This window comes from Lagopus leucura, unplaced genomic scaffold (genome assembly GCF_019238085.1).
Source record: "Lagopus leucura isolate 7727_CA_CO unplaced genomic scaffold, USGS_WTPT01 Super-Scaffold_100159, whole genome shotgun sequence".
Taxonomy (NCBI): Eukaryota; Metazoa; Chordata; class Aves; order Galliformes; family Phasianidae; genus Lagopus; species Lagopus leucura.
Window position 1 is genome coordinate 3,906,456 of NW_024962335.1, and position 23,099 is coordinate 3,929,554.

The 23,099-nt window shown below is 32.4% G+C and overlaps 1 protein-coding gene across 1 annotated transcript in view; it reads left to right on the forward strand.

Annotated features, from left to right (window-relative positions):
• Positions 1-23,099, forward strand: part of LRRIQ1 (leucine rich repeats and IQ motif containing 1) — a 98,083-nt gene that overhangs the window by 62,344 nt on the left and 12,640 nt on the right. The window contains 3 exon segments of the mRNA XM_042890303.1: positions 15,625-15,757; positions 17,232-17,292; positions 22,458-22,578. Of these exon segments, the coding sequence (XP_042746237.1) occupies positions 15,625-15,757; positions 17,232-17,292; positions 22,458-22,578 (315 nt within the window).

Genomic DNA, 23,099 nt, shown 5'->3' on the forward strand with positions numbered 1-23,099 from the left:
AACTTCCGGAAGGAAGGTTGGGCTGAAGAGGGGTTTGGTCTCTTCTCATGGGCAACAAACAGGACCCGGGGAAATGGCTGCAGGTTGTATCAGAAGAGGTTTAGGTTAAATATGAGGAAAAACTTTTTCTCTGAGAGAGTGGTCAGGCACTGGAATGGCCTACCCAGAGAGTGTGTGGAGTTGCCGTCCCCGGCAGTGTTCAGGAGGCATCTGGATGAGGAGTTGCGAGATATGGTTTAGTGCTTGTGGTAGCAGTGGTGATGAGGAGACAGCTGGACTGGATGATCTCATAGGTCATTTCCAACCTTGTGATTCTATGATTCTATGATTCTATGATTTTGTTTGGGTGGACATTTCCTGGAATTATGTGTGAAATATTATGAGATACTGCTTCTTCTGGTGTCATTGGGTTATGCTTCCAGACAAGTTGCTGAGTTTCATTTAGCACAAGCTAGCGTGATATGTGTGATATGTGTGATATGCGTGATATGTTTTGTAGACAGTGATATTTCAATGGTTTCAAAATCTTGAAAAAGTTATAAAAAAAACACACCAAAAAAAAATTCCTTCATTTCCTATTTCATGGCAAAGTGTGTTTTTAGGAAATTTTACTGCTGCTTCTCTTGTTATCTGAAGGCTGTTTCAGTCATTAATGTAGTATAAAATAGCCTAAATTATTTTGGATCAAGTCAATCAGAAATTGAAAGAAGAATCTGTCTTTGGCTATTCTTTTCTTGGGCAGTTCCAATTAGTCTTGACTGAATGTGTAACTGAGCATTTCTATCAGCCATAGGTCGATAATTACAGGGTGTGTAATTCCATTTATACAAAGGAAGGATGTCTACTTCTACCAGCCAACAGTGTAACTGCTTTATCCTGGTGCAGTAGTACAAAACTACAGAAGGAGGCCCCTTGCCTAGCACATTGTTTTGCTACAATCTTTGGAAACAGTATACATATTTTGGAGTCCTCTTTAATCTGGGTACCTCAGCAGTTTTGTTGGATCATCCAAATAGTTTCTGTTCAATTCAGTTGAATGAAAACCTGGATTCCAATCTGTAGAGCAAGTTCAAAGATGCAGATCACATGGGAGAGTCCAGTCAAGTTATCTAAGTGTTTATTATTTGCATATGATTCATTTAAATGATTGCTGTGTTTCTCAGAATTTCATATACTATGTTCTCATTGATTTAGTAGATTAAGTAATCTATTAAAACATTGTTGGTTTTTTTTGTTCTTTTTTTTTTTTTTTTTTTGGTCATATTTTGTCATAGCCATCAGTGATATGTGTACCATACAGTTCAAATAAGTGGAAAGAATATAACTTGGCTTCACCCTGGGATGCATACGATGACCATTGCCAGGAAGTTTATTTATATTAAAAAGGCATTGGAATGAGTTGTCAGGATACTGCAACTTGGGAATTTATACTTCCTATTGGTAGTACTATATTTCCTTTCATTTTACGCTCATAGGTAACTAATCACTGAAAAGTGAAAAATAGGTATATTAAAACATCCTTCACCAATATGATTTTGATAATTAACTTTACAGGTTGTTTTTCATTATGGAAATACTTACCCATTTCCCTTCAAATTGCAAGTAGATACAACACTTCATACTTGAACGAGAGTAAGACTTAAAATGATCTTGTGGTTATGTCTTATTATTGAAAGCTAAATATCAGAAATCCATTTAATATTTTCTAGTTTTCATCTTTCTGGTACTTCACAATTATGAAACTCATTGTCATTCCAAGTGAGAATATGTAGCAGAGCATTCTTATAGTTTGTTATTACTCATGCTAATTGGAAAATAGAACTTGAGATTTTGGAAAGTGGTAATTGTAAGATCTCCTTTGAGTTAATTATGTAGGCTTATTAAAATATTTCACCATAATGATAAACAGTTTCTTAGATATTCTATATTAACGACACTGAAGAAAAAAATGTATGTTATTAAATAGAATTTACACTGATTCAGATCAATGGTGCTTTTAAATATCTGTGTGTTAAGTTAAGAGTTAAGAGAAAGCACTGAGGGTAGAATGCTAATATTAAACTTTAGGTATACTTAAGTAAGTTAAGTAACTAGACTTAAGTAAAGCAAGTTTAAGTTACTAGTTATTTAAGGGCAATTAAAAGTACACTGAACTGTAGCTAATAGCTCTTTGTTGGCTGTTTTTATCTTTTATAAATTAGTTATTTTCATTGGAAAAAAAATAGTATCAGCGCCCAGGAGGCGGTTTGTAAATTTTATGTTGTTTGTAAACATCCATTTCTAAATTAAATCATCATTAATTTATCTGTGGTCTGAAAGGGATTATTAACCACATTCTAAATCTGATGTTCCTGCAGTCCTACTGTCAGAATTGCCATGTTTACAGTAAGATGCACATATTACATATCTCCTGGGCTTCAAATTTGTATGCCAGATTAGGGAAGCCGTTTCTTGAACCATGTGGCACTGACAAAATTGACAGAATTACACATTTCTAAAGAATCTAAGGTCTGTGTGATGAAATGTGATGAAAATGTGTTACAGAAACAAGTAGTGTGGAAGAGAATCTATCTTTTAAAATCAGAATTCTCTGGCTTTGTTTCTTATTATTTAGTGTGAGCTCACACAACAGAACTCTCACATTGAAATATTTTCTCATTTTAAGGAATTAATGGCTCTCCACCAACCCTTTAACATGTAAAATGAGTAGGTTACTTATGTCCAGTACATCCAAAAAGAGCCAGGATAAAATAAACATAAGGAGTTGGATATCTTGGAAAAAATCTGTCATGGGTTTGGGTTAATCATCTCCAGAAGAAATTCAACTTGATGCCTGAAATGTAAGACTTCTTGGAGAAAGCAGTAAAGCCTGAGGCACTGTTGATCTGAAGGAGTGCTCTCCATGGGTCAGAGCTGCTCTGCTGGCAGAGTGCAAACCTAGTTCACAACAGCGGTACGCTGAAAAGTTGTAAAGGACTGCAGGGGCCTTACAGTGCACGCACTCAAGCTTCAGTTACATAGTTTCAGTGGTCCAGTTTCTTATTATAAAACAAAACTAAAAAATAAAATCTGGGCCTAATTTTCCAGCCTCCTGTCCATCAATAATAATGTACGGTTTTTTTTTTTCACTATTCATGGAATGAAGCAATCCTGAAATTATAGTGTAGGTTTAAAAATGAATGCATAAAATGTCATTTATGTACATTCAGGCAGTAAAGTTCAGCATCTGAATACTTATAAATTATATAAACATATGATATTTTTATTAATATTTTTACGTTTAACATTAAATGATTTTTTAATTCTTTTTTTTTTTTTTTTTGAGAGAGAGAGACAATAAGATTTTTATCCTTGCCTGAAATTCTTCAGTAGAAAGTTTTGGCCATAGATACTTACTGTTATAAACTCTCACTGTGTTTCTAATCTTTAGTGTTCCACTGTTCTAATATTATGGGTTTCCGATTTTGACCACATATTTCACCTGCATGTGTGTTAGCTCTTTGTTGTTTTGCAGATTTGTGATTTGTGGTGGTGTATATTCTCTGACCTAGAGAGATTATTTGTTCCAGCAAACTTATTTAGATTTTTATACAATATATAAGCTCTGTCACCTTTGCTTTTCCACCAGAGTAATTCACCAACCTTTAACTAAAAGGAACTTCACTTTAAGGGGAAGAAAAAGTACTACTGCTATTTTGCTAATAACTACCCAGTGAAGAGCTCAGAAGGAATGAGATTTCACTCAAAATGTCATCAGAGGTTGATAAGTAGTTTATGTCATTGTTGAATAAGATAGCTCAATAGTTTGGATAGTTTTATTTTTATCTTTTGAGTTTTTTGCACTACTTTTTCTCTTTTCCTTGAAGTGGGTGTTCACAAGCTAAGTAGTATAGCTATCTGCTCAGCCAGTATATGCATAAATAAGTTGACTCCATATTCAGATGCACAGCATTTTATTCTACATAAGGCAATCATTTTGGATGAAAAGACCCCTGAGTACTGAAGCATTTCAAATCCTTTTCCATTTGACCATTCAATGACCTGATAACTATTTCCTGTCCCTGAGTAAGGTTGTGACCCAGGTCTTAGAGTGCAAAAGACAGATAATTTTAGAAACAAGTTAAATCCAAATGGATTTGGTTGGAGGGGGTAAGGGAGAGAAAATTTGGCTAAATTCCTCTAAAATAAAGTGTTAAAGCACTTGGATTTAGTAAGCCTCATTGAAAACAATTATTGAATTTATTGCCATTTGTTTGGATGTCTGGAGACTGTGATCAATATTGAAATTGTTTGTTTGTTTTGCTTTTACTAAAAAATATCCAAATGCAAGCAATTCTTTTTACACTGAAAAAGAAAAAAAAAATTGCTAGTGAAGATGTCATTAAAAGGTATGTTTAGGTATATCCCAAGCATTTTCTGGTGTAAATATTTCAAGCATTAAATTGATCTTGGTAAGTGAATTATATTTTAACATAGGCCACAAAAAGTGTGTCTATAGAAATATCACATCTGTTGCATTGCACAAAAGTTTATCTTGCAAAAGTACTTGCATTTTATGTGAAGCTATGAACAAAGAATATAATGTATACTTAGAGTCAGTTATAGGTACAAATTTTGTTTCAGTGGCATGGCATGATGCTATGTTTAATAGCAATGTCTCTGCAAACTTTTCAGAAGTGTACTTAAGAGGCCTTTATTCCTGAATTTTTCATTGATTTAAGAATATATTTTTTCAGTTTTCTTATGTAGAAGTTCTTATTATATAGGAGTGCTAAGGAGAACTGGTAGTATTTGTAAGGCCAGAGATCTACAGTATTCCAATAAGGCTACTTTTCATATGACAATGCATTTAATATTGACGCACCTCTTAATATTTTCTTTTTTTATAACTATCTTTTTATATTTTTATAGTTATCTGTTGTGAATCAGACAGATAATTTATTTTGGTAATACACAACATTTTTCAAGCAAAACATTAATTTTTTTTTTTAAATTGAAATCCAGTTATTAAAAAAAATCATGCCATTCAAGGCTAACTCTAAGAGCAAATTCCTGTACCTACAGATTACATGTTTCATGTAATCTATGAAAATAGGCAGTATGTATGTTAGATGATTTTTCAAGGAATCATAGGAGTGCTTATAACTAATTCAAATATTGTATTTCACAACTGTCATTAAGGAAGGAGAATATGATTTACCTTAAGTTTTATAAATGGTTTCTAAGAGCAAACTGATTAGCAAGCTTACTAAAATTGACTGTGGAAAGTCATTTCCCTAAAGCACTTTCATGCTTTTTATTTTTTCATATGTATCAAGCTCAGTAATTTTTCAAATTATGAAAATAACAGAGATCTCTTTATAAAATATAGAATTTAATTTTAAAAAATTTGACAGTTAAATTTGCTTCAGTATCTGATGGTATATATTTTGTGATTGAGAAATTAGTAGAGAATATAAAAAGAAAAGAAGCTATGTGCCACTAAGGCATAAAGTTCTGATTTAACCTACCAATGACCTGACTTTGTTTGTTCAGATGACAGTTCTAAAAGTGTGCAGAGAATATTCCCCTTTAATACAGTTATTTGCCGCAAGCCCTGACCTCACTGCCTGTAAGGGAGCAGGTCTGAATTGGCCCTTTCTCTGATATCGTGACATTGCTTCTGTTGCCTCGATTGTGACCTCTGATTGCATGATACCCCTGAGAGTTCAATTTAATAAGCGTGACTCCTGACTCTTAGCCAGGTCTGCCTTCTTAGGTTTTGTCAGACTCTGTAGACCAGAGTACAAGCATATGCTAAAACATTGCATAGGCTGTCATCATACTGTGTGAGTTGTGTGCACTGTATTCAGTGTTCTCTTTCAAAGATATTTCATTTATTGCAAATGGAAATATTTATAAAAAATATTTGTAATAAATTTTAATAATTTATGTATCATTAAAACTGCTCAGTATTTTTTATATATATTGCTTTGCAAATAGTTACTACTATTTCAATGTTTTACTAAGCATGCATGTTATGTATATGTCATGCTAATTCCTTTCTTTGAAATTTGTTTTGTTTCCCCATTGAGAGCATTATATGTTTTTGTGACTTCCAATAAGTAATGCGTTTGTTCATTACAGAAGTGTTTGAGGTGAATTCCCTTTTTTTTGTTGCATAATTAATACAGTTGCACAATGAGACAGTACTGACAAGCACCCTGAGCATTATGTGATGTAGTTATTCATGACAAGTTAGGTGAAAACTGAAGGATCTGATTGGAATTTGGGTGAAGGTAAGTAAAATCAAAACTTCCTAAGTATCATTGAAAATTACTAGGTTTTGTGACTATTTTGCTACCTCATTGTACTCTTTTCTCCTGTTTTCCTTCTCTTCTAACCAGAATCGTGAAGGAGACTGTTCAAAGACCCAGCTGCCTTGAGGATGATGATGCTGTTCACACATTGCTTCAGTTTTAGTATTCCTAGATGCATTCGCTGAAGTAGACTGTGGAGAAGTTTAAACATTTGAAAGAAAGTTTAAGAACTGTGTTACAAGTGGCAGAAGTTTATTTGTTTACTGAAGTATATTTTTTTGTATTCTCATTCCTATTTCGTGTACCTTTTTCAAGCCTCTATATCAGTATCTCTAATGTACTGTTTCTAATATACTGTATTTAGGTTTCCAGACAAGAGAAGCAGAAAAATCTTGCTTCAGCAATAGAATACTTGCCCACTTTTATGGTTACACTAATGGAATTTCTGTAAATATTTTTTTATATTTCTCCATTTCAACTGTTTTAAAGAATTCTATTTACCCTTCTACTCAGATTCTTTTGTTTTACAATTGATATGTCATTTATGGAATGGAAACTATATTAGAATCTTTCTTACAAAATATGTTTTCCAATATAAGGCATTATCTTTTCACATTCAAACTTCCTAATAAAATGCTTTTCATTCTTTGTAACAGTGAGCATTACAAATCCTACCTACTACAAATCCTACCTACCTATTTACTTTGGTCAAGTAAATCATTTTTAATTGTTTCATTTTGCTTTGTATTTTGTTTTACTTTATGTATCTTTTGTAAGAATTCTTGTGTGAGTATATTGTAATCATCTTGTTTAGTTTACAAAATTGTGAAGCCTTTGATTATCTGTTGCCTTATTCTGTAGTAAATTTTATAAGGTTAACTATTGAAGTTCTTTAATATATCAAGTATATGTTCACTCACTTAATTGGACTTCATGGACTTTCACTCTTTTTTGGACCCTGTGCTAATTTCGAGTGCTTAGGTAAGTAGCTGCAAGTAAGCAAAATTGAACAACTGACAAAACAAATGATACTTTGAGGTTTATTAGCCATTCAGAATCATCATGCTGTTTAACTTATTTATATGTCAGTTGGTGAGCAGTTTAGCTCAGAAATTTAGAAAGAAGGAGACTAATTTAAACACCTACTTTAGGAGTGAAATATTACCAATAAATCTTAGGGACAATAAAATTATGTTCAGTAGTAAAACTGGAGTGGTTGCTTGTTTGTTTTCTCATTAAAAATAATTTAAATGAAGGTCAAAACAAAAGTCACTAATGGAACAGAAAAGGAATTTATTCCTTTTTCTTCATTCAGTGAGGTGAATTATTGCAACCTCCTTGCATAAATAGATATGATGCCATCGTAACAATAGCTGCTTCAAAATCAGTATAATGAAGTTACATTCCTATAGGGCCAAATACTCTTGAGTATGTGTTTTTTAACTAAAATCATATATATTGTGTTTAAGTGACTGCACTTTTCATGTGTTTACAAGCTGAAAACTTCAATCCAGTCAGTAAAGAACTCTGTAAAACTGATAAGCTCTTTGAGCCACATCAATTAATAATTAACCTGGGGCAAGTCTCCAGCAGATCATGGTTTGTTTTTTTGTTTGTTTGTTTGTTTTACTTTTTTTCCCTCTACCTGTCCTTTTTTACAAATGAGATTCCCTTTTATGAATAAATCCATGAAACAGTGGAATTTCACATTGTTTATTTTCTTCTGTGATGTATCAACCAATTAAATATAACTTATTAAGAACTGGTATTTGATGTCTGTATTTATTTTTTTTTCCTTTTAAGTCTCTTGTATTTATAGTTATTTTTAAGAATGAAGATAAATATGTAAGAATTTTACCCACTTGGGATTTGCCTCTCTTTAGATGTAGTCTATCTGAGACTTTTTTTTCCATTCAGTTCAATAAGCATTAAATCAAGCCTTGTTTATACAGTGTTTGACATAATGGCAGACCTGATCTTCAGTGGTACTTCTGGGTCTTACTAAAAAAGTAGATTAAACAGCAGCTTTGGACTTAATCTGTGTAGATTTTTTGTATGTATTTAAGAATGTAAAGTTGTTCTACTGTTATGCATTACTGCACTGACAAAACTAGGAATTGTTGTCCTGGTACTTTCATCAAATGCCAAGAGCTATTTCCATTCAGCATCAGAATGTAAGCCAGAAGTAGTTTCACCCACATGGGATAAATAGCTTTAAACTGAAAATGGTATGTATACATAATAAATAGAGTTGATGACCAATTTATAAGTATTCATAATTGAACTACATATTCACATTAACACAAGAATTTCATTACATTTTATTTTCAGTGTTATTCTGCATTGCTAAGTATCAATCACATATGATGCTTGTGAATATCAAAAGTGTTGAGGAATGTAAGTTCTTAAAAATAAGTTCACATATTATTCAGATAACTATCTAGAGAATATATTTATTATCAAGGATAAACATAATTAAGACTTTTTAATATGTACATTCCCAAGCTGTGATATAAGATTACATATTTTAATTTCCTGCTTATGAAAGTTATGAGGTAATATGGAATAAGTCAGCTTTACAAACTTAATATTGCTCCTGATTATTTATTTATTTATTTATTTATTCTTGGCAGAGATGCCTTCTTATGACAAATCAGTCTCAAATGATTTTTTTTGTCGTGTTTCGACTTTTCTGTCCCTGTCTTCTACTTCTAAGTCCTTCAGTATAAATAAAACTTACCCTAATGGTTATCACACAGTAAAATTTACTCTTGCTTTGTATTTGTTGCATACTTCATGGTGAGCGACATAGTAGTTACAACTTTCTGAAATCTTACAATATGTTGTGGAATTTTTTTCGTTTTTAAAGAATTTCTGTGGAAGATCTGGTGTCTTAATTCATTTTGATTGGTTTATTGAATGTAAAGAATGATATTTATCTTACTTGGCCTCAATACAAAGTGATTATTTTTTGTCACTTAAAAATGCTGTCTCAATAATGAGTAACTAAGCGTGTTCTTGACTGTTTCTTGAATGCATATGCTAATCTTAAGAAATGGGAATTTATAAAATGATGTAAATCTAAAGATCTACTAAAAAAAGTTATAGAATTATTCATTTTCTCTTGAGCAATATGAACTCCATTTTTTGTTGGGAGCTTCCATCCCTAGGGGGTTTAATAATTGCCACAGAATATGAGAAGAACAGGAGATGGAGTTTGTACTAGGCAGATTTTGGGAATGATAAAGAATGTGAATGTAGGCAGTAAGAACAAACATAGGCTCAATCTGATTCCACCTACTTTACTCCTTACTCCTTTTCTCCTAGATAACACTGGACAAAACATTTTGTAGTTTAATTTTTTACTTTTTAAATTTCTTTAATTCTTCAAGAGCCTTGACTATCCAAAGATTTTTGAGTATCTCTTAGCTGTACTCTCAATTTATTCTTTTGGCAGCCCTGTTGATGAAAATTGCTTATGCTGAGTTGCTGAAGTGGTTAATACATCGTCTACAGAACACCCTGTACTATACATGGGAATAATGTGAAAGAACAACGTAGTGCTATAAGGCTTAGTATATACTTCCTGTAAAAGACTTGTAAAAACCTGGGTGGATCTTGAAGAGTGCTGTTTGCAGGAGGCAGCAGTTTGTGTCAGGAATTGGCCTCCTTATGGTTAGGATATCACTTCAGTAGATTTTTTTAGAGCTGTTTTGTAATCTTAAGCAGGAACCAACTTAGTTTGGCAAACGTGAAGCTATTAATATATTAAAAGTCTGTTCATGGTGGCAGATTGCCGCCGTTAAACCACTGCACTACTTTATTTTTAATTTCTTCCTCTTCCCAATTAGATCTTCAAGTCCTTTCATGAGAGTAACTGCCTGAATCACTTCAGAACAGTCAAAAATCAGAAAAAAAATTAAAATCAGTAATTGCATATGTGAGATCTTCTGATACATCACTCAGATTAAACATTTCTTTAGGCTTATAGATAAGATCAGAAAGATGGTGCAGGTCTTAAAGAATGGCATGAAATGAAGCTGATATTGTTAACATTGAAATTACGGAAGACAAATGAGAAATTACATGTAACATAAATGATGGAGTGGGCAAAGTACTGACTGCCCATAAAATCATGCAAGTTGGATAGACCATGAGGAACAGTTAAAAGCTATCTTGAAGTCAGTGTCAGGAAAGTAAAGTTAATGAAAAAAAAAAAAAAAATCGAAGGGGAATGTACTATGTCCACAAAAAAAGATCTAAGCAATTCTATGTAGAATAAAATTTCGTAGTTTGCGGTATATCTGTATTATCAGACAGCTGTGGTGAAATATATTAAATAACCAGAAAATGCTGAATGAAGAATTAATTGGCAATATTGCAATATAAATAGAGAGAATTCAATAAAGTGTCTTAAAAGTGTATCATTGAATATAAAGACCTGAATTTGTTTCAAGATGGGGTACTGAACAAATCAAGAATAATCAATTGGCTATTTATCAGTACTGATTGCTATTGACCAACAGTAGTGGTGCTACAGAAGGCAGGAATAAGCAGTGAAAGAGGAAATAATATTTGTGAAGTCCTAAGTATAAAATTTTGTTTTCCTTGAATTCAGAAGCTGAAATTTGTACAATTTCAGTGGTTTAGGAAACTCCGTGAAAAGATTCAGCTTTTGCATAATCTAATAATAAGAGTTCAGAAAGATAACGCATCTGGGAGAGGCTGAAGTATGTTAACTACTGACACAGAATACACTAAGTAGGTGAAGTTTTATTAGTGATGTGAATTACCCTGAAATAGATCATAATGTAGAAGACAGAAAGTAGGGAAGAAAATAGGGAGAAGAAGGGGAGCCAAAAAAAATAAAACAAAACTATGGTCTTAAGGCATTTTACTCATGAGTGGTAAACACCTGAATTCCAGAAAGGAAGAATGAATTTGAGGTTGAGGTCAAAAACAGTTACACAGTGAAAAGGAGATAATTGCAATAGCAGATGAAGAATTTAGAGAGATGAATGTTCACAGAAGGAAGAGTGATATAGTAGACATTTTTTAATTGAAAAGAATCTGAAATATCTGGTAAAAAGAGAAAAATAGCAAAAGTTTTAGGAGTACAAACACTGAGAAATAATTGTATTTTTTTCCTTTCTTTGTTTTTATAATTTTTGAAGCACATACTCCTGTGGGTTAATCAGCATTCCTAGATTCAAAACTTCTTGTGATGCAATTTATAATACGTGTGAAAACATCAAAAAATTTTGCAGACCATTACTTGATGTGGTATTCTTTTAAAAAATATCTGTTGCATCTTTTATTCATCTGTGCACTCAAATGCTGATATAAAAAATATCTCTATATTTCATTCATTCTGGCCCCAAATATGCAAATTATTTTCTTCAAAGTTACTCAAATGAAAAAGTATAACTACCCAATCTTTCTGTGTCACAAACAGGTTTATATATTTTTAAGGTAGGAATGTGTTTTGTTATCTGAAAATTGTGAGTTGTAGATGAAGAAAGATGATCTAGGGATATTATAATTTTAAGTGAAGAAAACTTTGCATCAGTTACTGACACACGGTGCTACCAACTGTCTGGAAATCTTAGGAATATTGGTAATGTATACACTGAGTACCTGTGAATAGGCTAAAGACCACTCCAAATATCACTCATTTTTGAAAAACCAAAATTATAGGCATGTAGTGATTGCTCTTTAATACTTAAGATAATCTAGTAACTTTTGACAAAGTGGACTTGCAACAAATGTGTCAAACTTTCTATGGGAGAAGAAATTCTCATTTCTCCTATGCTTTAGCATAAGTTTTGTTATTTGGTCTTTTAATTATTTTCTGGTTTGTTAACAAATTTTTCAGGTTTTTACCTTGATATCAATGTTATCACGTCATTCTTGCTTTCTGTTCTGAAGTTATTATACAGATTGTAACAGAAGTAATGTCCTTTTTGGTTGACTTGTATGGAGAAAGTATGGAGAAAATGAAATAAAATATTAGATTTTAGGTTTAGTATTTTTAGATTCTTTTACTAGTGTTTATTATAACTTTATGGAAAGCCTGAAATATTATAAAACTCCTTTGGAAGTGGGGGGATATATATAATTTTAATATTTATTCAGACTAATCTTTTTAAAGATTTGATGCACTTCCACACAAGCTCATACATATACACTCTCGGGATATATATTGCTGAATGGTAATCTGTACCAGAATACTGACAGATAACAATGTCAATGTCTTAATAGCACTGACATGAATTTTATACCCAACTCAGCTACTTAATTCCCTTATTAAAAGAACCATTTCCAGATTACATATTGAGAAAATTAACTCTGGTCACAGATTTTTTATATTAAGGGAGGAAAACTTAGAATCTTGAATAAATTCTGAGCCCTTCTTTCATATCGTAGATCTTAGTTTTCTGTCTGTAACTTTATTTGTATTGTACTCACTATGAAGCGAATTTTGAAGTGAATTAAATAGCCCTCTAAACTCAAAATTTAACCGTATATATTTGAACATAGTGCAGACTTCACACAGTTCTGTTTCAATAAATATTTATCACACTGAAGCTAAAGCTTCTGTCTTCCCATCATCAACCAAAATAGATTTAAACAAAGTGCACTGAGTCAGGTTCCTCAGCACCACTTTCCATAAAATTTGGCAGAGTTCAGTTGCTAACATGGTTTCAGAGCAGTCAGAGTTTGTGTTTTCTGGACATAAAATCTAAAAATGAAAATGCGAATCTGAAAGATTGCTCTGAATGTAGATATTGTGTAATCATCTTTCTTCTTTTGTGTACTGGCTTTCTCTTAAAACATGTGCCTGCAGTGAGAAACTTGAGTATGAGATACTTCTAAGACTGTGGAAAACATGCATTTGGAATACCCTTTATCTTGATATGAGTCTCAGGCTTCTATATCCTAAGCTATAATTCTGGGGAATGTTTCAGCCTCCTTTTTAAAGCTGATTGCTTCAACGCAAGGTGCCTCAATCTTGAAGAAAGAAAAAAATATTATCTAGAACTTCACCAACAGTTCATAGATTCTTAGGCCTTCTCCTATAACTAACAAGAGATTATCCAGATATAGGCTAATGTTAAATGTTTAAAAAGTACCATATTTTAAACTGGACAATAGTTATGCTGTCTCAGAGCACACTCTGCAAACAAAAAATATGACAGACTGAAATTTACATTTTTCTGGATCCTAAAATTAAGGTTTTTATGGGTTAGCATGTTGATTTGAAGACCTAGACCTGTTCTTTTCCCATAATGTTCAGTTCCGTGGACATTGCAGTTGCCCAGATTCTCCTAAGTGTTCTCTACTCTTTTCTGAAATTCTTCAGAAAAATGGCAAAAGGTGCCCCTGATTCAGGTCTGAGTGTGTAGAATGTGTAGAGATTATTAATTTGTAACACCTAAAAATCATTACTGTACTAATGCCAGTTGTAAGTCTATTCCAGTGGTAAATTATTACCGTGTGTGTTGTAAAAAAAATATCCAAAAGATTGAAAGCTTAGAAATGATAATCCAATGAGTGTACAATACTTTAAATACTTCTGAGATGAATTTGTTTTTTGACAGAGTTTTACCTTCTTTGATGTGTTCCTTTCTTCTTTGATATTCTAAGAGTTGTCTGGCTTTAACAATTAAAGATTATAGATCCGATCCATTTCAAAGTTGCAGAATGCTTACAGGTCTTATGAACTTCTGTGGAATTTGTGAGTGTTAGTACTACTACAAAATCAGGTCCAGGTTTTAAAAAAGCCAGAGCCCTAATTTAAGAAAGCTATCAGGCAAATGCATGTTAATGATAATGATACATGAGATTTTCAAACACATGGTGTTCATAACTGGAATAGGAAAGTGATAATGCTGTGTTTTAATTCATAGCATAGTATTTTCATAAGAATTATATAGAGAGGTGGATATTTGAATGTGACTGGATACGTTTCAAATTAAAATATAGAATAATGTTGTCTGCACTTTTGGGCCACTTTTTTATTTTGATCACTTTCTCATTTCAATAATATTTCAATAATTCTTGTATGAATGTGTATATAATACAATTTTAGTAAGTAAATTGTGTTTCAAACATAATTAAGTCAGAAATTCCAACTGAAACTAAGGTGCATTATTAACAATCATTTCAGTAGAAAAAAGAAACTTGCTAACTCAAAAATACACTTTTTAAAAGTTTTGTCATAGTTTATTGTATGTATATTTTCTTTTATCACTAACTCTCAGACTCAGGCATGAATTTATAATATGGGTTTTAAACCCCTGATAGATTTCCCTTGTAAAGGAGGAGAAGGATACAAGGACTTTAGCAAATGCATAGTTAATACTGGTTATTTTACCAGGAGGAAGTAATTCTCCCGAGAAAGACAGGTAATACTGAGCCAAATTTTTCTATAAAAACAGATAACAAGGAACCTAGAGTTAATTACTGTTTAAGCTTATTGTTCCTCACTGGAGAATGTGTGCCAACATAACAGGAGTCTGTATCTCCTAGACTGCTCTTATAAAGTCACATAAAATCTTTCGTACTCCTGTTAGAAATCAGCTATTTTTTTTTTTTCGTCTGAAGAGATATAAGCGTACCGGTGTAGCTGTAAACTTGGAACGTACAAATGTTCAAAATATCAGAAAGCTTTACTCCAGAACTAGGAACACCAAAAATGAATATTATAAACCTAGGAAAGAAGTGGCTTTAGCTTTATTCAAGGAAGATGAAGTCTGTTATTAGAAGTTTTTTCTATTTTAATATTTGGAAGTGACACTGCTTGATCTTTTTAGAATGATGTCATATCTTCATTTTGGTAGATTCAGTGACACTCCATCCAAGATTTTAATTTTTTCTTCCTGAGAATGTATGCAATAGCGAGGACATACATTCTTTATAACTGCTAAGGGTAATTTTTTTCACTTAATTACTAGGCTGATGATCACAATCAAGACATTTATATTATATAGACTTCATATTATGGATAAGGCAGTTCAACAGGTTCAGCCTCGGGAGTGGATTTGTTTGAATAAACATTCCCTATACTGATAAAGATAGAAAATACAACCAAAAGACAATTTTATTTCAAGCTATGATATAAGAAGTTACAATACTTTGACAACATTTCCTTAGAGCCAAAAGATGAAAGCAGTGGCCCCACTGCAGTGCCAGATAAAATGGAATTGAGAAACTACAATTTTCTGCTCATGTAAAGAAAATTATAATTTGTATTCCAGGAAAAGGATAAAAAATACTACAGATAATGTAGCAGCTCTCTCACAAGACCTTTTTTCCTCCCTAGGTGAAAAAGAAGAATTTACTCAGCTGGATACTACTTTAGATGAGAAACTACAGAGGAGAAAAGTCTTTACGTACCAATGGCTTCGTACACAGCATTCGGATTATGAAACAGCAAGTTCAAAAAATATGAAGGGGTGAGATCATCGCCTTTAAATTAATTTTTTTATAATTGTAAATTTATTTTGTGAAGTGTAACCTAAGTTAATAGTAATGAAACAAACGTGACTACGTAGTTAGCAGATCCTACACTATTTTTAGGTTCCAGACATGGTACTTTTTAGGAATGTTTTAGTCACTGAGTAGATACTTCTTCCACAGTGATGATGAAATGGTACACAGAACCTTATGATAAACTATAATTGTAGGTTGACTTCAGCAGTGCAGTCGGTTTTGTATTGTAAGTAGTATAGGAAGGAGAACTTCATACACCTTGCAACTTTAATGGTATGTATTATGTTTTTATGCAATTAGATCAACTGTAACATTACCTATATTGACTGATTCAATTAAGGAAGTAAAACACCCACTTTTTAACTAGATACTGTGTATTAATATAATAATAATATTTTGTCACCAAACATAAAACCTTCTTTTACATATTCATGATGTATATTAATAATGTTATAAACATACTCTCTACTTTGTTATTAAAGTGTAATATCAATACTGTTAAAGAAAAGATTATTTTTTTTCCCTAAACTACCATTAAGACATATGTAAGTATATAAATACAATATAAACCATTGATATCACTGTGAAATCATTAATAGACACACTGTCAGGCATCTCTAATAGAATTAAACAAGAGAGTAAGTAGGCAAGAATTTTAACTTCATTTTCATTTAAAAAGTTATTTGATTATTAATGAAATTGATTACATATTATTATGTTTTATATGGAAAAATATTCCACATTTCTAAACTGCTGAAGACGCAAGGAAATACATGTAGCAGATATTCTTCAGAATATATGTCAGTTGTGTTCCATAGTAGTGAGAGTTCAAGAACTTGTTTAAAATAGCTGTCATGAAAACATGGAACAGAACATATAATGATGTTTGAAATAAGATGTAGAAAGTTATAAAGTTTTTTTGTTTGATTGGTTGGTTGTTAATGTTATCGTGTTATCTCTGCAAGTCGGTGCTGTACACTAATCTTTGTACTGTCATTTTTAATATTATGTTACCTTTTCTGCGTGTAGCAAAACTTCAGTGGAACATCACTGATAGACTGTTTAGAACAGCGGATACATTTATGCAACTGAAAACTATTTTATTCTTATAGAAGATGAAAATTGATATAGTTACCGTTTATGTCAGTGCATGTACATGCAGCCATATGTTGTATTTATTGATGTATACAATTTGAAATGTGTTTTATGATTGAATAAACAGCAAATTCTTAATTCTAATACTAGGCACTGTTAATTATAATATTAATTTCTCTGATACTTTAACATGTATTTTAACCTTGAAATTGTTTTAAATGCCATAATTGCTAATTTGCTAGATTTGAACTGGAATGTTTCTTTGAAACGATTCTGCATAGGTATTTTAATGAACCCATTGCAGTGATATTTATTAAAATTTCCATTCTACATTTTTCCTAGCTGTTGTTTTTTGCCTGAGTTGAATCATGTGATCTGCAACAGTGGACAAGTACAACTTGTGGTAAGAACTTGTTTCCATGTGAAATTTTGCTGAATTCAGCTAGGCCTTTGATGGCATTTTCAAATGTGTATTTGGTATAAAAGCAAGCAGGAGGGTTTTTTTTGATTGAGTATAATTCTTTAATGTTGTCTCTGTTTCACAATCAAGTTAAACTATTGATGGAGACCAGAGGAAAAGCTTCAGATGTGGAAACACATATGTGTACTTGGTGTTCTGGTGAGACACTGGAACAGGCTGTCTAGAGAAGTAATGTATGCTCCGAGATGTTAGAGACCAGGTTGAATGGGACCCAGAGCAGCCTGACCTTCTGGGTGGCAACTCTGCCCACAAATCTTTGAGGTCCCTTCCAACTAAGCCATTCTTTGATTCTTTGATTCTATGATTTAAAGTTTCTAAATCAACCTTCAAAATGCTTTAAAAAATAAATATGGTTCAGCACCATTATTGACTGAAAACACGAATTTTTGTAAATCAGACAAGCTTAAAAATTCTTAAATTCTGTAAGTCACATATCTAAATCAGTCTAATATCACTGCACTGTATGATTTACTATTAAGTATTATTATTAAGTTATATATTAAGATATAATGTATATTAATATATAATGTATATTAATATAGTGACATTAGTAAAAACAGTAAAAAGAGATTTATTTCTACCATTTCTTTCCTGGTTTTTTTTTTGTTTTTTTTTTTTTTTTTTAAAATGGCCTCTGTCTTTTTGTGATCAACTCTTTTCTTTGTGGCCTTTAAAAAAACTTCTGTATTTCTGAAATGGGTAATTCTGTGGGCTGGCAGGAGAGGAAATACAAATGATTTAACAATCTGTGGATTTACTAGATGAAAAAACTTAGTTTCAGAAATATTCAGAATTTCTTTCGTTAGTAAGCAGATCAATTTATACTGTATGACTTATTCCCAAGCTGACTATATTCTTTTTAACATAATTATGAGGAGATTAAAAAAAAGAGAACTTTCAAACAGTATAGAGTTTTGTTTTATAAATAATATTAATCGTAATTTTAATTTTGATGTATCTGCACTTTCATTTGAATGTGTTGATTCCAAGTATCTATTCATACTGAGTATGAGAACATATTTCTGGTGTGCAAAGTATGACATGTTTATAAATTATGATTGTTTATAAAAGAATATGTTTATAAAGTATGACAACATGCTTTTATGTGTTTCTTCATACTGCTTGTATTGAGCTGCTGTTCATACAGAACTGTACTGAGATACTTCCAAATTGATTCAGTGTCAAATTTATAAGAACTATATCATATTTACATACATAGGTCACTCCAAAAAGTGATGCCTCATTTTTTTTCTTGGAAACTTCAGCAGATACAAAGAATGAGGTAATATCATTTGATGGAGCAAGTTCTCAGTTACAAAACATTATTTTTCAACTTATTCACCAACATTATTTATGCATTTTCATCAACAGTAAACAAGAGCCTGCATGCCATATTTTTAAAAATCTGCACCAGCAGAAGTGACCCACTGGTTCAAAGCTGCTGTGTTGGTATTGTTGCTGAAATGCACCACCCACCACTTCACTGTTTGGTCTCCATAAACATTCAGTAAGCATCAATAAATGTCAATGTGTGCAGTGTTTTCCACATGCTTCATACTCACCTCCATGCCAGGTGCCATTCTGTCAGACTGCCCTTCTGCTGCCATCTGTCACATGGCAGCAAAATATAAGAGAACATTGGCGGGAAGTTTCAGCCTCCACTGCCATACCACCAACATCTGAAGATGACATCATGGGCCAAAGTAATAAAATGGGAGATATTACTTTCAGAGCAGACCTCATGTAAAATAGAAGATGTTATGTAAAAAAGTTTCCACTAGTTACATTATGTGTGGTATGCTGCTAAGATTACATACATCATTCTGTATTTGGGACAATCTTGGCCTTTTCCAACATCTGTGGTCCAGTTTCAGCAACTTTGCAATGCTGTGTTTTAGAAATGCTTCTATAACCTCTTATAAAATTCATGGTTGAAAAAATGCAATTATTAGGTTTTTGGAAAGTTCAGTGGCTTAAATCATGATCTAGATGACGTGTGATAAGTTTTAGGTGCAGCAGTTCTAATAATTATTTTCTAGGTAATGTCTAAAGCAGTAATTAATTTGAAGAAATCTTAATCTAATAATGTTATCTAAATTACACATTAGATAATTATCAGTTAGCATATGTGCATACAGGTAGAATGTTTCCTGTTTGCAGTAAACATGTCTGTCCACAAAAGTCTACAGCAATCCCACCACAATATTATGTGGTGTACCCGCATAACAAGAAATGTTATGGGATTGTCACATCCTGAGCCATATTACACAGCTGTTCCACATGAATGAAATGTTGAGAAGAATGCAACAGGTTGAAAAATAGAAAAAGGACTAAAATGTATATCTAATGTAGAAAACAGCATTATATATGCATTGAAATAATTATATGGCTTGTTTATATATACAGATATATAATATATATATTTTATATATAGATGTCTATAGAATTTTGCTTTAAAAATAAATATAGATTTTGTTAACCTTTTAAAGTTCAAATTGATAATTTTGCATAATATGACCACGTAAGTGCATAGGAAGGCATATTGACTTACACTTTATACTAAGCGCTTTAAATTAAACACAGTTTTCCTGGATTACAGTTGAACAGACTTTTCCAGTAATTCTTGTTACATATTTAAGTTATCCCCATGGTTAAACTATTGTTCAACATCCAAAATGATTAAGATATAGCTTGAATTTAAACAGTACTTTTTACCTCAGAAGATTAAAGAATATCTAAATAATTTAACATAGGAATAGGGAAATATTCAGGTGCAGAACTGTTCTAAAGGCAAATATTCCTCCTGACAAAAATTAATTTCCAACTAATTGGAAAAATATCTGAATAGTTAAATGTAGTGACCAGTACAGTCTGAAGTCCAACATAGTACTTTGTGAAAAAGTGTACCAGTATCTTAAATTTCTTTTAAATTTTGGCTTTAAGCTATAGAAGTAAATGGCAAGGTTTTAATTATCTTCAGAGGACTTTTAATGAGATTCTTTACAAACCTGAAATTAAGTTTGCTTCAGAGATTAATGCAGCTTTAAAAATTACTTTGATTGTACTTGTGTAAAAACATTTGTCTTTGTTTGAAAGAATGTAGCGTAAATTTTGCATGAGAGACAGCCCTATTAAAATCTCGCATATGACCCTGAATAATATTGTCTACAAGATTATGACACCTCAGCTTTTATGGTGGTATAAACTGGATAATAATTCTGTGGAAATATTAGTTGCTTAGAATAGTGCAGCCTTCGGGGTTTTTGGAAACAGGGACATGAGAAAATTTCTGCTATGGGTTGAAATAGGTTAGATGGAAATAAGAATGATCAATTGCATTGTTTTGAATCAAGTTAATCACGTTAATTGCATTATTTCATTTTAAGAGGAAGTAAAAGCTTTCTAAAGATTTTGAACACACGGAGATTACAAACTTATGAGGACTGTAAATAGGAAGGCCAAAAATGTAGAGAGTTGCAGGATTCTTTTGAAATATTCTTAATACTGTTCTTGAAAATAAAATAGTGATGTTAGCAACAATAATGCAGCCTGCTACCTGCACAAAATAAAACTTTGTAAAGTCATGATCATTAAATATATAACAGACAGACATCAGGAAGCAAGGAATAAACTTTCTGTGGCATCAAGAGTATGCAGTCACTAAGGAAGAGCAGAAAATATCTGTGTCTTTGGAGTCGCTGGTTTGAAAATTGCATGAAGTTTTTTAATTAATTTTACATTAAACAGCGCCTGGATAAAGACAAAGAAATAAAACAGGTCTCTATTTCGACTGAGTTAGACTGGACTACAAAGTTTGTCTGCATTGGAGAAATGCTTCTTTTGGTACAGTGAGCTGGTTTGAACAGGAAGTCTGGAGATTGTCTCCTCCAGAATAACCTACGTTTACAGTCATGGCATTTTTCCTAAGTGCAAGGAACTGCAGGAGTCAGCCGCCTGAGGAAGGAACTGAGACTCAGTCTCTCAAGGCCTGATCCAGCAGTCTGGAAGATACTAGTACATTGTGCAAAAGTTTGGTAACATTACCACCAGCACTCTTTCTGAAAGGATTCTGAAAGGAATTGGGTCTTTTCAGCCTAGATAGAGAGAGGACTTAATTTGCATCCTGGGCTCCACTTCTGAAGTGCCAGAAGCTAGAAATTTTAAATGTACCCCTTTGGTCGATAATTCCAGCCAACTAGGTCTGCAGTGGGAATTTTGTAGCTCACCCTTCTCCAGTGTCTTTTCCATGCCAGTGCTGCTGACCCTCTGGTTCTAGTAATATCTGGTTACTGGTATTGTTAGCTAACTGCTTTTGACATTGAATAGCTTTTTATTTCAAGGAAAGATCATTATTGTTCAATAAATATGAATTAATTTCTAGGGAAAAAATGCTACTATCTACTGTTTTCAGTGTGTGGTATCTTTCAGGTCAGTAATTTTAACCTTTATCCTACGTGTTGCCATAACAAAGACCTCTAACTAAGCTGAAAGACTATTTTCATTTCTATTTTGCCATACTGAGGTGCAGGTAGCATGCCTCATTTCAAAAAGTAGAAGTTGATAATCAATAAAACACAGTTACCTAAAGTATGATTTAAATGCTGACTGATGGATATGATTTTGTAGCAAAAAACTACAAGATTAGATTACTTACTGGGTCTTTGATTGACTGAAGTGATACATGTCCTGGATAAAACATAAATATTGCAGAAAATAATCCAATATGACATCCCTGACATTCAGCTATAACTTAAATTATAGACTGGTCAGTAAATGATCTTAAGCTGTTTAAGGTTTCATCAGCCATCTGCAAGATTGATTTTCTTCAAAATTACTGTACTAAAATGTTTTCTTTCGTTGCCGCACTGACTGAGATCAAAACCACAATTTTAAAATCGGCTCCTATTTACAAAAATGCTTTGACATAGTGCATTTGTTCAGCCTAGGCAACAATAAAGGATTGTGGTATCATTTTGAAGAAGGTTGTTTGACAGACCCTGTTTGTTTATTTGGGGTAATGTGAGCTGCATTCAGAAAATGTTACATTTTATTTCATGATTGTGTACATTCTCTCCCACTGCTTCCAGGCAAGCCCTGTAAGCAGAGAAGACACAGATTTAGACCTTGTTTCTCTGGCCAGTGGAAGTGCTTTGACTGTGAAGAGAGAAAAAAATAAGCAGCCACACAGGCACTCAGCAAGATTTTCATGTAAGTTACAGATCTTTTCATTATCAGTTTAAATATCACTTTGAAATGCTTTGGGGGAACTGAGCATGCTTGGAAACCTTAATATTGCATGGTAACTATCTTTCTGTTACTTTCTTACCTGAAATATTCTCATATATTTTCTACAGTTCTGTTTAAAAGCTGCATCATTAGTATCAGTGGCCTTTCTTCTTGTAATTTTAACCCACAGTCACCTGTGATGTATGCTAGGTCTGCTGATGAGCAAGTTGTTATTTTTTCTTTATATTACGGAGCAGAAAAGTATTTTATCCTAAAAGTAATATTTTTCTATATTCTCCTTTTCCTTCTTTCTTTCTTTCTTTCCTTTCTTTCTTTCTTTCTTTCTTTCTTTCTTTCTTTCTTTCTTTCTTTCTTTCTTCCTTTCTTCCTTTCTTCCTTTCTTCCTTTCTTCCTTTCTTCCTTTCTTCCTTTCTTCCTTTCTTCCTTTCTTCCTTTCTTCCTTTCTTCCTTTCTTTCCTTTCTTTCCTTTCTTTCCTTTCTTT